This window comes from Taeniopygia guttata, chromosome 29 (genome assembly GCF_048771995.1).
Source record: "Taeniopygia guttata chromosome 29, bTaeGut7.mat, whole genome shotgun sequence".
In the NCBI taxonomy this organism is placed as follows: Eukaryota; Metazoa; Chordata; class Aves; order Passeriformes; family Estrildidae; genus Taeniopygia; species Taeniopygia guttata.
Genome location: NC_133054.1, coordinates 3,656,222 through 3,668,860, shown reverse-complemented (window position 1 = coordinate 3,668,860; position 12,639 = coordinate 3,656,222). Strand labels below are relative to the sequence as shown.

General features: G+C 69.0%; 2 protein-coding genes across 3 annotated transcripts; one reads left to right on the top strand and one right to left on the bottom strand.

Moving 5' to 3' along the window:
- Positions 1–20: 20 nt before the first annotated feature.
- On the top strand, positions 21–2,182 carry DDN (dendrin). 2 transcript variants are annotated; one of them, XM_030259575.4, is made up of 3 exons: positions 21–173; positions 907–981; positions 1,069–2,182. In XM_030259575.4, the coding sequence occupies exons 1-3, from the start codon at positions 148–150 to the stop codon at positions 2,054–2,056; spliced, it is 1,089 nt and encodes a 362-aa protein (XP_030115435.4). In that variant the 5' UTR covers positions 21–147; the 3' UTR covers positions 2,057–2,182. The 2 variants fall into 2 exon arrangements, with proteins under 2 accessions (XP_030115435.4, XP_072775758.1); XM_072919657.1 differs by lacking the exon at positions 21–173 and having other exon boundaries at positions 412–981.
- A 5,571-nt stretch (positions 2,183–7,753) lies between these two features.
- On the bottom strand, positions 7,754–12,622 carry WNT1 (Wnt family member 1). The gene is made up of 4 exons (XM_002199651.5): positions 9,836–12,622; positions 9,326–9,579; positions 8,875–9,140; positions 7,754–8,615 (listed from the first exon to the last, which is right to left on the bottom strand). The coding sequence occupies exons 1-4, from the start codon at positions 9,934–9,936 to the stop codon at positions 8,127–8,129; spliced, it is 1,110 nt and encodes a 369-aa protein (XP_002199687.2). The 5' UTR covers positions 9,937–12,622; the 3' UTR covers positions 7,754–8,126.
- Positions 12,623–12,639: the final 17 nt, after the last annotated feature.

Sequence of the window (12,639 nt, the reverse complement as noted above, 5' to 3'; positions counted from 1 at the left end):
GAGGGGGTGTGTGGGGAGTGGGTGTGCCCCCCGTGGGAAGGGGAATCTGCTGAGCTCGCCCAGCCCCTAAATCCCTGTTTGTTACGCCTGTGGCTTTTCTAAAAGGCCAGGACTGGGGATGGGACAGAGACGGGGACCTGGCAGGACATGGGGACCCTCTGGTGGGCACCAAGGTGAGCAGGGGGGAGTCAGGCAGGGGCTGGGGGAGGCTGAGGGGTCCCGTGGGGGGCCGGCGGGGGTCGCAGGCAGCCGGGACAGCGGAGTTTGCAGCCGGTGGCCGCAGGGGAGGTGCGAGGCCCGGCCGTGCTGAGCGAGGCACATTCCTGGCGGGGAGGGGACGGCCGGCCCGGGGACCCGTCCGTGCCAGTCCCGGGCTCCGGCAGAGGCCGCGGAGCGAGGTGAGCACCGGGCAGGTACCGGGGGACCGGCGGGGGGGGCCGTGCCGGTTGCCATGCCGCCGGCGGAGGGTTGCTAAGCTCCGCTCGGAGCCCGCGTGGGCTGCAGCGCTTGGTGCCAAACCCTCCATCGCCTGCTTGTCGCAGGGGGGGAAGGGATCCCGCGGGGGGAGTGGGGGGGACACAAACACACACACACACGCGCGACACGACACCCCTGGGACGGCCGGTGGGGTCCCCGCGGTGCGCCGGTCCCCCGGCCGCCCGGGGGTCAGCGTGGCCCGAGGTGGCACCGGGCGGGACACGGGGTCCGTGGGGGCACACGAGCGGCAGGTGGGTGCGTGTGGGCGGGCTGGTGGCTCCGCCGAGGCTCCGGTGAGCCCCCCGCGGCGGGGACCCCCCTCCCGGCCGGGGCAATGCTGGGGGGTCCGGAGCGGGGTGCGGGGCGCCTGCGGATCTGCGAGCGGACCAAGCTGGTGCTGGTGGAGATCGACACGGTGGCGTGTTGCAGCCCGGGGACCGGCATGGCTGCGGGGTGCTGGCCCGAGCCCCCCTGGACCTACCGCCGCATCGCCGGGGAGTACGCGTGAGTGGGGTCCGCGGGGTGGGGGCGGGTGGGGGTCTGTCCTGCCCCCCTCCCTCGCTCCCCTCACTCCCCGTCTCTGTCTTGCAGGTACCTGGAGAAGCGCTTTGTGGCCGAGCTGGCCCCCCCCTGGCCCCCAGTGCCCTCCAACCCCCCTTGTCGCCTGCAGGACTTCACCGCCCGGCCCCGGGTACCCCCCACCCCCTGCCCCCCGCGACAGCTCGAGGGGCCAGGGGGCAGTGGACCCTGGGGGGGACACCCTGTGCCCGCGCCTCGGCCCCCGGTGTCGGGGGACAAGCTGGGCCCCCCCACCTACGAGGTGCACATGCAGCGGGTGCACGCAGCCCACGCCCGCCGTGGGGCACCCCCCCCTTACATCGCACCCCCCGCCTATGACGGTCCCCACCGCACCCTGCAGCTCCGGCCCCCGCGGGGACCCCGCAGCCCCCCGCCGGCACCGCGGGCCCGGAGGGCTGTACCGGGGGGCTGGAGCCACACACTGCCCCGGGCGGCCACCGAGGCCAAGCACCGGCTGTCCCCAGGAGGGCCCGGCACCCCCCGGCACTGCCAGACGCTGCCGCGGGCAGCAACCGGCCGGGAGCGGGTGCCGGGGCGCGGGAGGGGGCAGCGGGGCACGGGGGGACACGTCCTCATCGATGCCACCCGCGTGGTGGTCCGGGCCCAGTACGTGCCACCCCCGCAGCGACAGCAGGTCCGCTATGCCAGGGGCTCCCTGGGGCCTGGCACCCCTCCTCGCAGTCCCTCCGTGCCCTCCGGGGTTGGCAGCCCTTCTGCCGCTCCCTCGCCCCCCCGGCAGCCCTCCGGCGGCCCGGGACAGAGCCCGGGGGGCTGCCGGGGTGGCCGCGGGCGGCGGCCGGTGCTGTACGCCCAAGCGCTGCGCGAAGCCGTGTCCCGCATCCGCCGGCACACGGCGCCCGACTCGGACTCGGATGCCGAGGGCAGCGTGGGGGGGTCCCGGCAGCGGCTCTGCCGAGACCCCCGCGCCTACAGCAGCAGCAGCAGCAGCCTGGAGAGCACCGGAGCCGCCCCGGGCGCCGCCAGCCCCACCCCGGCCTGAGCGATGGGGCTTGGCGGGGTGTGGCACCTCGGGGGCGGGGCTTGTCGGGGTGTGGCACCTCGGGGGCGGGGCTCAGGACCGCAGTTCCCACGGGCTGACCCCAATAAAAGCTCCGCGATCCCGGTGTGCTGCCTCTGCCCCTGTTTGTGTGAGGTCGCGGGGGGCAGGGGGGGGCAGCACCCCTCAGGCCTCTCTGTGACCCCCAGTAAGGACACAGGTGTCTGGGCACGCCCCCATGACGCTCCCGGTGTCCGGACCCCCTCCCCCGGTATGTTGCCGGGGTCACTCGGAGGTCCCGGGTGTCCCGGCGGCCACCCCAGTGCGTCACAGCACGGGCAGGACGTGCCAGCTCCCCCCGTATCCCCCATAATGAGTAGGTGAGAGCAGCAGGTCTGGCCCACGGCCACCCACCCCACGTCACGGCCGGGGGGGGACCCCGTGTGACTCACCGGGGGGGATCTGTCCCCCCCAAACAGCCGCCACCTCTTAGTCAGCTGCGGGGGGGGGGAGGATCCCCGCGGCCCCAGGAAACCGCACAAATATCGTGTCCAATTTGCACGTTATTTAAAACCGGCTCCTCCCCCGCCCCCCTGTGCGACCCTGTCATTATCCCGGTGACACCGGCCCGGAGGTCACGGCACGGGGCAGCTGCCGCAGCGAGGCCACCCGGTAGGCTGGGGGGGCACCCCCAGGGCCACGTCACCCCATGTGTCCCCTGTCCTGGCGCGTGGCCAGGATGGCAGCCAAGTCCCATACCTGGGTCTGGCCTGAGCCACAACGGCGACTGCGGCCCACCGTGGCACGGCTGTGGTCCTGCACCCGGTACGGTGGCACCTGGCACGGCTTGGCACGGCCTGGCATGGCATAGGATGGTTGGCAAGGTGTGGTATGAGCCACGTGCCTTGTCACGGATTGTCGTGGCATGATGCAGTCTGCACAGCCTGGCACAGTTTGGAACATGGCTTGGTATGACCCGGCACGTTTTGGCACAGCTTGGCACAGTTCTGGTTGGCACAGCAGCCTGGCATGGCTTGGCAAAGGCCAGAAGAGCCAAGCACAACTCAACAGCTTTGACACGGCTTTGCATGGCAAAGGACAGCCCAGCAAAGCTCAGAACAGCTCAGTGCAGCCTGGCACAGCTTGGCACAGCCTGATGCCACCTCAGCGTGGCTCGGCAAAGCCCAGAACACTTGGCACAGCCTGTTTGGCACAGCTCATCACAGCTGGGCACAACTTGACACAACTTAGCACAGCGTGGCACGGTTCAGTTTGGCACAAGACAGCACGGCATGGCCAGCACAGCTTCACAAAGCCCGGAACAACCCAGAACGGCTCTTTGCAACTTGGCACGGCTTGGCACAGGCTGGTACAGCCCGGCATGGCTCAACACAAACTAACACAACTTGGCACAGGCTGGTACAGCCCGGCATGGCTCAGCACAGCCTGGCACAGGCTGGTACAGCCCGGCATGGCTCAGCACAGCCTGGCACAGCCCAGGCCAGCCCGTCCTGCCTCGGCTCGGCGCGGTGCCCGGCGTGGCGCGGGGTGTCCCAGACGCGGGGGCAGCGGCGCGGCCCTTCCCGTGGGATCCGCTCCTGCCCAAACCCGCTCCCCGCCGGGAAAATCACCTTCTAATTCGGGCTGCGCCGGCGCCAGCGCCTTCCCCCGGCACCCCCGGGGCACCCGCCGGCCCCCGAAACTCGCCGCAGCCCGGGGTGCCCCCGGGGCCGGGGGGGCTCAGCCCGTGGCGGTGCCAACGCGTGGGACCGGGGCGCCCCGCCCGGTACCGGAGCCCCCGGAGAGGGACGCGTTGTCGCCTGTGGCCGGCAGATGTCGCCGCGCAGCCGGTGACCGATCGCACCGGGGGGGCACCGGGGGGCAGCGGGGGGCAGCGGGGGTCCTGGCTGTCCCGGGAGCGGAGCTGTGTCCCCAGAGAGCCGTCAGCCACGCGTGACATCCGCGCCGGTGCTGTCTGAGAGCCACGGCAGTCCTGTGTGTCACCGGGAGCCGTGACCCTCGTGTGTCACTGGTGACGGCGGTGTCCCCGGAGGACGGTCCGAGATGTGCCAGCTCTGGCTGTGCTCCCAGAGCCGTGACCCACATGTGCCGTGGGTGCTGCTGGTGTCTGAGAGCCACGACCCTTGTGTGTCACTTGTGACAGCGATGTCACCACAGACCTGTGCCCGTGTGTCTGCTGTCCCCAGACAGCCGCGACCCGTGTGTGTCACTGGTGGTGACTGGCGTCCCCAGAGAGCCGTGTCTCATGTGTCACTGGTGTTGGCAGCGTCCCAAAGGAGCCACATCCATGCGTGTGCCAGTGCTGGCAGTGACCTTCGTGTGTCGCTGGTGACAATGGTGTCCCCAGAGATTTGCGTCCATGTATGTGCTGCTGTTGGCAGTGTCCCTGCAGAGCCGTGACCCGCACATGCAGCTGGCACTGGCCGTGCCACAACCCACACGTGCCAGCGGTACTGTCCGTGTCCCCACAGCGCGGTGTCACCTGGTTGCACCCGGTGCCGGCCACGCCACGTTCCTGACCATCCCCGTCCCCATCCCCATCCCCATCCCCATCCCATCCCATCCCATCCCATCCCATCCCATCCCATCCCATCCCATCCCATCCCATCCCATCCCATCCCATCCCATCCCATCCCATCCCCATCCCATCCCATCCCATCCCATCCCATCCCCATCCCATCCCCATCCCCATCCCATCCCCATCCCATCCCATCCCATCCCATCCCATCCCATCCCATCCCATCCCATCCCATCCCATCCCATCCCATCCCATCCCATCCCATCCCATCCCATCCCATCCCCATCCCATCCCATCCCATCCCATCCCGTCCCCAGCGTGTCCCCGCGTCCCGGCGCTCCTTCCCCCGGTGCCGCTCTCCCAGGCCGCGCGAGGAGCCGGTGGGAAGGGTCCGGTGAATGCGGCATTGTTGCGCGGGGTTGGAGTCACAGATAATTACCTCAATTAGTTACAATGGCAGAGTAATAAATACAGGCTTAGCGGCTCCTTCCCCACTGCGGCTTCTCAGATTAATCCAGCCCGGGCGAGCGGAGCTGAAAGGATTGATGGACAATTCATTAAACCCGCCGAATGCCGCACAAGGCACCCGTGAAGGACGGCGTTAGCCCCCGGCGGCTCCGCTTTGTCCCTAATTGTTCGTCTCGGGCATTGGTCACCTATCAGGGAGTGGGTGACGGCGACGGTCCCCCCGGGGCTGGCATGCCCGGGGATTAGAGGCCAGCGCTGCCACCGTTGCTGGGCGCGTTGGCCCCGCGCCGGAGGAATGCGGCGGATGGGAGGGGGCGGCCGGACAAGCCGGGAGCTGGCGGGACGTGGGTCCGCATCCACCGGAGGCGAGGGGAGCCGGGACGGGGCTGTGCCGCTGGCGATGGTGACAGGGGATGGGATGGGAGGGGATGGGAGGGGATGGGAGGGGACGGGGATGGTGCCGCAGGTAGGATGGGGCCACCTGAGGGTCTGGGCAGGTGGGCACAGCTCTGTCTGTCTGCCCTGCACCTCTGGATACTGTCCCGTCCTTCTGTCCTGCATTTCTGGAAATGACAGAGTCCTCCTGCCCCACACCTCTGCGAATGACACAATTCCTCCGTCCTGCACCTCTGGGCACTGTCCTGTCCCTCTGTCTGCATTCTGGGAATGACACCATCCCTCTGTCCCACACCTCTAGGCATGGCTCTGTTCTGCATCTCTCTGTGTCATCCTGTCCCTCTGTCCAGAAACTTTGGGCATTGTCCTATCATTCTGTCCTGCACTTTGGGGAATGTCACCATCCCACTGTCCTGCACCCCTGGGCATGGCTCTGTCCCTCTGTCCTGCACCTCTGAGCTCTGCCCTGTCCCGGTGTTCCACACTTCTGGGAATGGCATCTTTCCTCTGTCCTGGAAGCACTGCTGTCCCTCTGTCCTGTCTCTCTGTCCCACACCCCCAGGCAGAGCCCCCCTGCACCCCACCCCTGCATAGGCTTGTCCCAGCCCTCATCAGGCCCAGCTTGTGGCCACGATCCAGCTGTTCCCCGGCTTCCCAGATGTGACAGCCTGCTGCAGGACGGGACCGCCCTCTCCCTGGCCCTGCTGCTGGCCCTGGCCCTGCAGCTATTTCCAGCACCCAGGAATATTTGTCCAAGCCGGGGAGGTCTGTGCCCCGTGCCCAGGGTGCCCCTGTCCACCGGGGGGTCGCGGCTGCCCGAGGTGCCCAGCAGGACACACAGGAAAAGCTGAGTAACAGAGGTGACTTATAAGAATGTCATTATCTATATTCCTGACTCCTACCGCAGGAAAACAGGCTATTTTCATGCTGAAGCAGGAGCAGAATTTAGCAGGCAGATAACCCGGCAGGCGGGAGATGCTCGGAGGGTTATTTCGGGCTGTGTTCCTTTCCAGGCGTTTTCCTTGCCTTTTGGTATTTTATTCTCCACGCTGGGCTGTGTTTTGACCTTGGCGCGGGCAGCGGGGGCCCCCAGGGTGTTTTTCCCCCCCTCCTCTGAGTCCAAACATCATCTTTTCCACTATCGGCTCCGCGGGATATTTCGGGTGGTGGCAGCGTCATCCCGCAGCCTTTGATGCGGCAGAGCCTCAGGGGCCCCGAGGGGTTCCCGGCTCTGGGGGGGAGCCCGGGCTGGGGGGACCCCCGGGACAGGTGGGCACCAGGCTGGGGGTCCCCCAGACACGGAGAGGGAGGTTCTGATGTCCCCAAGCGTGAAGTCACAGTGCAGGGGGATGTGTGGACCCTTTGCCCACCGCAGGGGTGCCCATCACAAGGGGGTGCCCACCTTGGTGGGAAGTCATCCCCGTGGGATGCCTGTCCCAGGAGGATGCCCTTCCCAAGGATGCCCGTTCTGGGGACATGCCCGCCCCATTGGGATGCTTATCGCAGGGAAAAACCCATCTCAGGGCACGTCCTGCATGCTGAATTCCCACCCCAGTGGGGTGCCCACTCCGGTGGGAGGACTGTCCCACGAGGACGCCCGTTCTGACGGGATGCCCATTCCAGAGGGAAGCCTGTCCCAGAGAGACGCCCGTGCCAGGAGGAGAGCCTTGCCAGCAGAACAGCTGCCAACCACGGAGCTGCATCCCCCTTTGCCGCAGCATCCCTCATGGCTGTAGGGCTGTTTGTGGGGCCAGTGGCCATCTCTGTCCCCTCTGGCCCCTGCCCCGGTAACCCCGGTGCCCTCCCCGGCCCTGCTTTTCCCCCGGAGCCGAGGGGAGCCGTCAGCCCCGGCCGGTAGCGGTGATGGACGATGCTCATTCCCTGTCTGTCGTCTTGTACCTCCCGGGGCCGCTCCCAACGCCCGGCCCCGGCGGCACCAGCCCGACCGCCCCGGCAAATTCCAGCATCGGAGCTGCTGCAGTCAAGGTGCCATGGTGATGGGCGCCGCAGCCGCGGGGATGGGCGGCAGGAATGGCCGGGATGGAGACGGGCACAGCGGGAGAAGGAAGGGGGTCTGCGGGGAGGGGATGGCAGAGAGCGGAGGGAAGGAGGAGAAAGATGGACAGACAGCAGCTGGAGGGGCTGCCGGGTGTGGAATGGGGAGGTGAGGGCATGGAGAAGTGATGGATGGACAGATGGACATGGACACAACATCCCACAGTCTGGGATACATTGGTGTCTCCCCACAGCTCATCCCCTCCTTCCCCCAGTGCCCCCAGACACAAATCAGGGCAGGATTGATAAAAATATATTCTTTATTCTTCTCTAAAGGCTATCAATGACGCCTGTAACAAAGCATCATTATTATTAATTATTATTAATTATTATTATCTTTATAAAAAACATGGCCTGGGGCCAGCAAAGCAGGGTGGGGGCGGCAGCACCAAACCGTCCACAATAAATATTTTATTTACAGCAAGAAGGGACCCCTTGGAGCTGGGGAGTGGCCGGGAAGGTGCTTGGCACTGAGCCCACCCATGGCGGGATGGGGGTCCCTAGGACGCATCCATACCCCCACCCATAGGTGCCTTCAATCCAGCCGGGCACCCGTCATGGGGGGCGGGTGGCGCAGACCCCCTCCGGGGCTGGGCAGGGTGGTCTCGGGGCAGGTCACAGGCACTCGTGCAGCACCTGGGTGTTGGTGCAGTTGAGGCAGCTGACGTGGCAGCACCAGTGGAAGGTGCAGTTGCAGCGCTCGGTGACGCGCTGGGTGCGCGTGCGGTACCCGCGCCCGCAGCACAGCAGCTCGCAGCCGTCCAGCCCCGGCGAGGAGCTGTTGCAGAACCTCCCGGCCGTGCCCGCCGTGCCCGTCTTTCCGCTGTAGGTGCAAAAATTGGGGGATTTCTCGAAGTAGACGAGGTCGTGGGGCGACGGGGGCTTGTGGGCTGGGTTCTCGGGCTCCAAGTGGTGCAGCTCCACCCGCGACGCCCGGTTGCTGCCCTTGTTGCCGTAGATGACGCGGGAAGCGCCGTCAAAGCGATCCTTCAGGACGTCGCCCACGGCGCGGAAGGTGGGCAGCCGCATCCAGCAGGTGCGGACGGTGCAGGAGCCCGACATGCCGTGGCACTTGCACTCCTGGCGCATCTCCGAGAAGACCGTCTGGAAGGAAAGGGGAATTTGGGGCCTTGTGAGCAGCCTGGGACCCCCCTGGGGACCACCGTGCTCCTACACCCTCATTTCTGCAGCGACACATCACACTTGGACATCACTTATCCCAAAGACAAGAGTGAAAGCCATAAGAGTGAAACCCATCTCCAGCTGTTCCCGACACACACACACAGGGACAGGCTGAAGATCTTGGTGGCTTTGCCCGTCTCCGTGCCCACCCCAGTGCTGCCCACAGCCCCAGTGCCCTCACCATGCGCCCCGCCTCGTTGTTGTGCAGGTTCATGAGGAAACGCAGGTCTCGGCCCTTCTCACTGGAGTCCACAAACTCCCTCCCAAAGAGGCGACCGAAGTCGATGTTGTCACTGCAGCCCCCCCAGTGCCAGTCAGGGCCCCCGGGGCCACGGCGCCGGTAGTCACAGGTGCAGGACTCGATGGAGCCCTCCGAGCACGACCGGGCCACCGAGTGTGTCACGCCGGCACTGGTGATGGCAAAGATGAACGCTGTCTCCCGGCAGCCTGTGGAGGGAGCGGGGCCTCAGGATGCTGCCGGGATGGGGAGAGGGTACCCACCGGCACCCCCAACCCTCCATCACGATGGGCTGGTGCTGCCCCATGGCAAACCAGGGAGGCTTTGATGAGCATCCCAACTTGGGGGTGCGTGGAGGAGGTCTGGGAACCCCTGTGCTGACCCCCAGCCTCACCCCGGTTGACGATTTTGCCAAAGATGTTGGGGCCCTGGGAGGTGGGACAGTTCCAGCGGCGGTTGCGGAACTGCCACTTGCACTCCTTGATGGCGGTCTGGAGGCCGGAGCTGACGCTGTGCAGGATGCCGGGGTTCTGCCGGATCAGCTTGCGCTGCTTTCGGCTCAGCAGCTGCAGGCTGGGGTCCAGCACCAGCTGCACGTTCTTGGAATCCGTCAGCAGGTTGGTGGACGAGGCCACGTTGATGATGCCCCTGTGGCACAGGTGGGGATGGTGACCACGAGTGGGGGGTGCCCGGCACCTCCCTCCTCACCTCAGCCTCCCTGCAGGCTCCTCCACGCCACCGCAGCATCCCCCGTAGGGATCCCAAACGGGGGTCGCAGCCCCGCATCCCCCCACACGCCCCATCCCTGAGTACGGGGCAGTGCCTGTGCCTGTGCCAGCCCCGCCCTCCCGCCTCACCACCCCGGTGCCGGTACCGGTGCCGGTGCCGGTGCCGTCCGACTCACCACCACCGCCCGCTGTTGTTCACTGCCAGCGTGTTGGAGAGGGAGGAGAGGGCCAGAGCCCAGAGTGCCCGGAGCGCCAGCCCCAGCGCGGCGGCGCGCATGGCTCCGGCCCCGGGAGCCCCGGCAGAGTGCGCGGGCGAGCGGCCGTCCCGGTATTTATGGTGCCGCAGAGCCCCCGGCCCGGCCGCTACATCCACGCGTGTTTCCGGACGCGCGGGGCGGCTCCGAGATGAGGACGGCCGCGAGGGGACGCGGGGAGCGCCGGGCGGGCGGGCGGGCCGGCACCGCCGCCGCCACCGGGCTGCAGCCGGTGGCCGGGGCGCGGCGTCGGGGGTGCGGTGCCCAGCGCACACCGTCGGGCGCTCCGTTGGCGGTGCCGGTTCTGGGGACCCGGTGCTCGGCACTCTGTGCGCGGTACCCGCTGTCGGTACCGGTGCTGGTTCTCGGCGGTCCGTGCGCGGTACCCGGCGCCGGTGGTCGGTACCGGCAGCTCCCCGGGGAGCCGGCACGGCTGGACTCGGCTCGGCGCGGCGGGTGCACAGCGCTCAGCACCCGGGAGCATCTTCCAGCCCCTTCCCTCTTATAGGGGCGGCGCGGAGGGTCCCCGTGGGCCGGTCCCGCCGCGCGGGGCCTCCCCGCGTCCTCGCCCTAACAATGGGGAGCGGCGGAGCTGCGGCATCTCTTACGGGGCGGCGGGAGCGGCGGCGCCGGGGCTGTCCGTCACGGCCCGGATTAGCCCGGCGGGTGGCTGCGCCCCGGCCCCGTGCCCAGAGCTCCCGGCTGCCGACCCCCGCCTTCCCCGCCGTCCCGCGCACACGTTCTTCAGGCACCGGCACCGGCGGGGGGAGCCCGGCACGGCCCGCGACAGCTCCCGGCGCAAGGAGGAGCCGGTCCCGGAATAACCTGGGACGGCCCCGGACGGCTCCGGACGCACGGAGGGGAGCGGGGAAAGGGGATAGCCCGGGATGTCCCGGGACAGCCCGGGGTGCACAGGGGTAGGAGTGACGGGATCTCCCGGGGCAGTCCCGAGCGCACGGGGGAGGCAGAGCTCCGTGACAACCCGGGGCGCACGGGGACCACAGTCCCGGGAAAGCCCGGGGACACCGGCCTGGGGCCACCGGTTTGCCGGGGGACGCGACGTGCGGTCCCCAGGGACGTGAACCGTCCGGACTGCTGCGCGCCCCTCCGCAGCCCACGGAGCCCTCTCCGGTGCCGGTTCGTGCCCAGCGGGACGGGGCTACAGCCTCTTCCAGCCGCTCGAGCCCAGGTTGTCCCGGGCTGTCCCGGCGGCACCCCGTGAACGTGCCCGTGGACACCCACGGTGTCTACAACCCGCGTGGGAGCGGCACGGCCCCGCACGGCTCCCGCTGCCCCGGAGCGACCAGGCTGGGCCGGTACCGGGTGTCGGAGGTAGGGATGGACCGGGGGTTGGAGTGATTGAGGAACGGGAGATGGAAGGAAGGGCAGGGGGTGCTCGGACGCTGGCGGGAGCCGGCTTGTCGTGCCCACGGCCAGAACACGGACACGCGGGGCTGGCGCTGACCCGGTCTCGGCTGGGACAAAACTGTCCCGGTCATCCCCTGCCCGGTCCGGTTGTGGGTGGGTGTGAAGTCCCCAGTGCGGGGCCCGACGGGCCGGGGAGCCTGAACTGAGCCCCCCGTTGGGGCGGGAACCGGGGGGGGTAATCCCCCCGCCGCGGTTTCCCCGGACCAGTCATGCGGGGCCGGATTAGCCCCGCTCGCCCGTCACGGCCCGGGGCCGCCGCTCACCAGTTTAATTCAAGGACGGACAAAGCCCGGGACGGCGGCGGGGGTGGGGGGCTCGCACCGGCACCCACCCGCACCCCTTCCCCCGGCCCGGGAGGAGCCCAGGGCCGAGCCGGGGTCTGCTCCAGCACGGCGCTCCCGCCTCCCCCGCCCCGGTTCCCGGCCGGGCCGGGCCGTGTCCACGCCCTCGGGCCTCCGCCCCGTCGGGGCTCCCGGGGCTGAGGTCAGCGGCCGCGGGGAGGCCCCGGGGCGCGGCTGGGAGGGCCCTGCCCGGGGCTGTGCCACCAGCGGCGGGGCGCAACCACGGCCCTCGCCTCCCCCGCTCCATCCCGGGACCCTCCGGCCCTCGCGCTCCCTGCCCGCTGTCCCGAGCCCCCGTTCCCCCCATTCTCTCTGCTGCAGCCCACGGCGGCCCGGCGGCCCGGTGTCGGGATCCCCCCAGCCCTGGGGTGCCGCTGGAACGGTTCCCGCAGCCGTCGGGGCGGCCGGTGCTGCCCGGCGCCCCCGGGGTGGCCACCGGTACCTGCCTGGGAGCGAGGGGCATCCGTCCTGTCCCGTGGCGCCGAGCAGGGACGGACAAACGGACAACGGGGACAGACGGACGTGGGAAGCACCCTCGGGTTCCCCGTACCCGGTCCCAGCTCCTGCCCTGTCTGCGAGCACCGGGGCAGCCTCCGTACCGACGATATCGGCACGGTGCGGGGATGCTCAGCCTGTCCCCCCGTGACGGTGTGGGGGTCCCGGTCTCCCGTGAAGCACAGAGACCCCTCCCCGGTGGGGACTCTGCCGCCCCCGGTGCTCACGGAGGGGGCGGAAGACCCGGGACCCCGCTCTCCCCATATTCCCATCCCGCCCGCCCCGCCGGTGCAGCTCCCCTTCGGGCGCGGCTCTGCCGCCCCGGTGCGGGTCCCGGTGCCCCCGGGAACGGGCTGATGGCAGTGGGGGGGGGGACCCCCGCACACCGGGACACCCCCTCACCGCTGCAGCCGTTGCCACGGTAACGCCTCGCGGCTTTCTCGATCGCACCCCCCGCTCCCC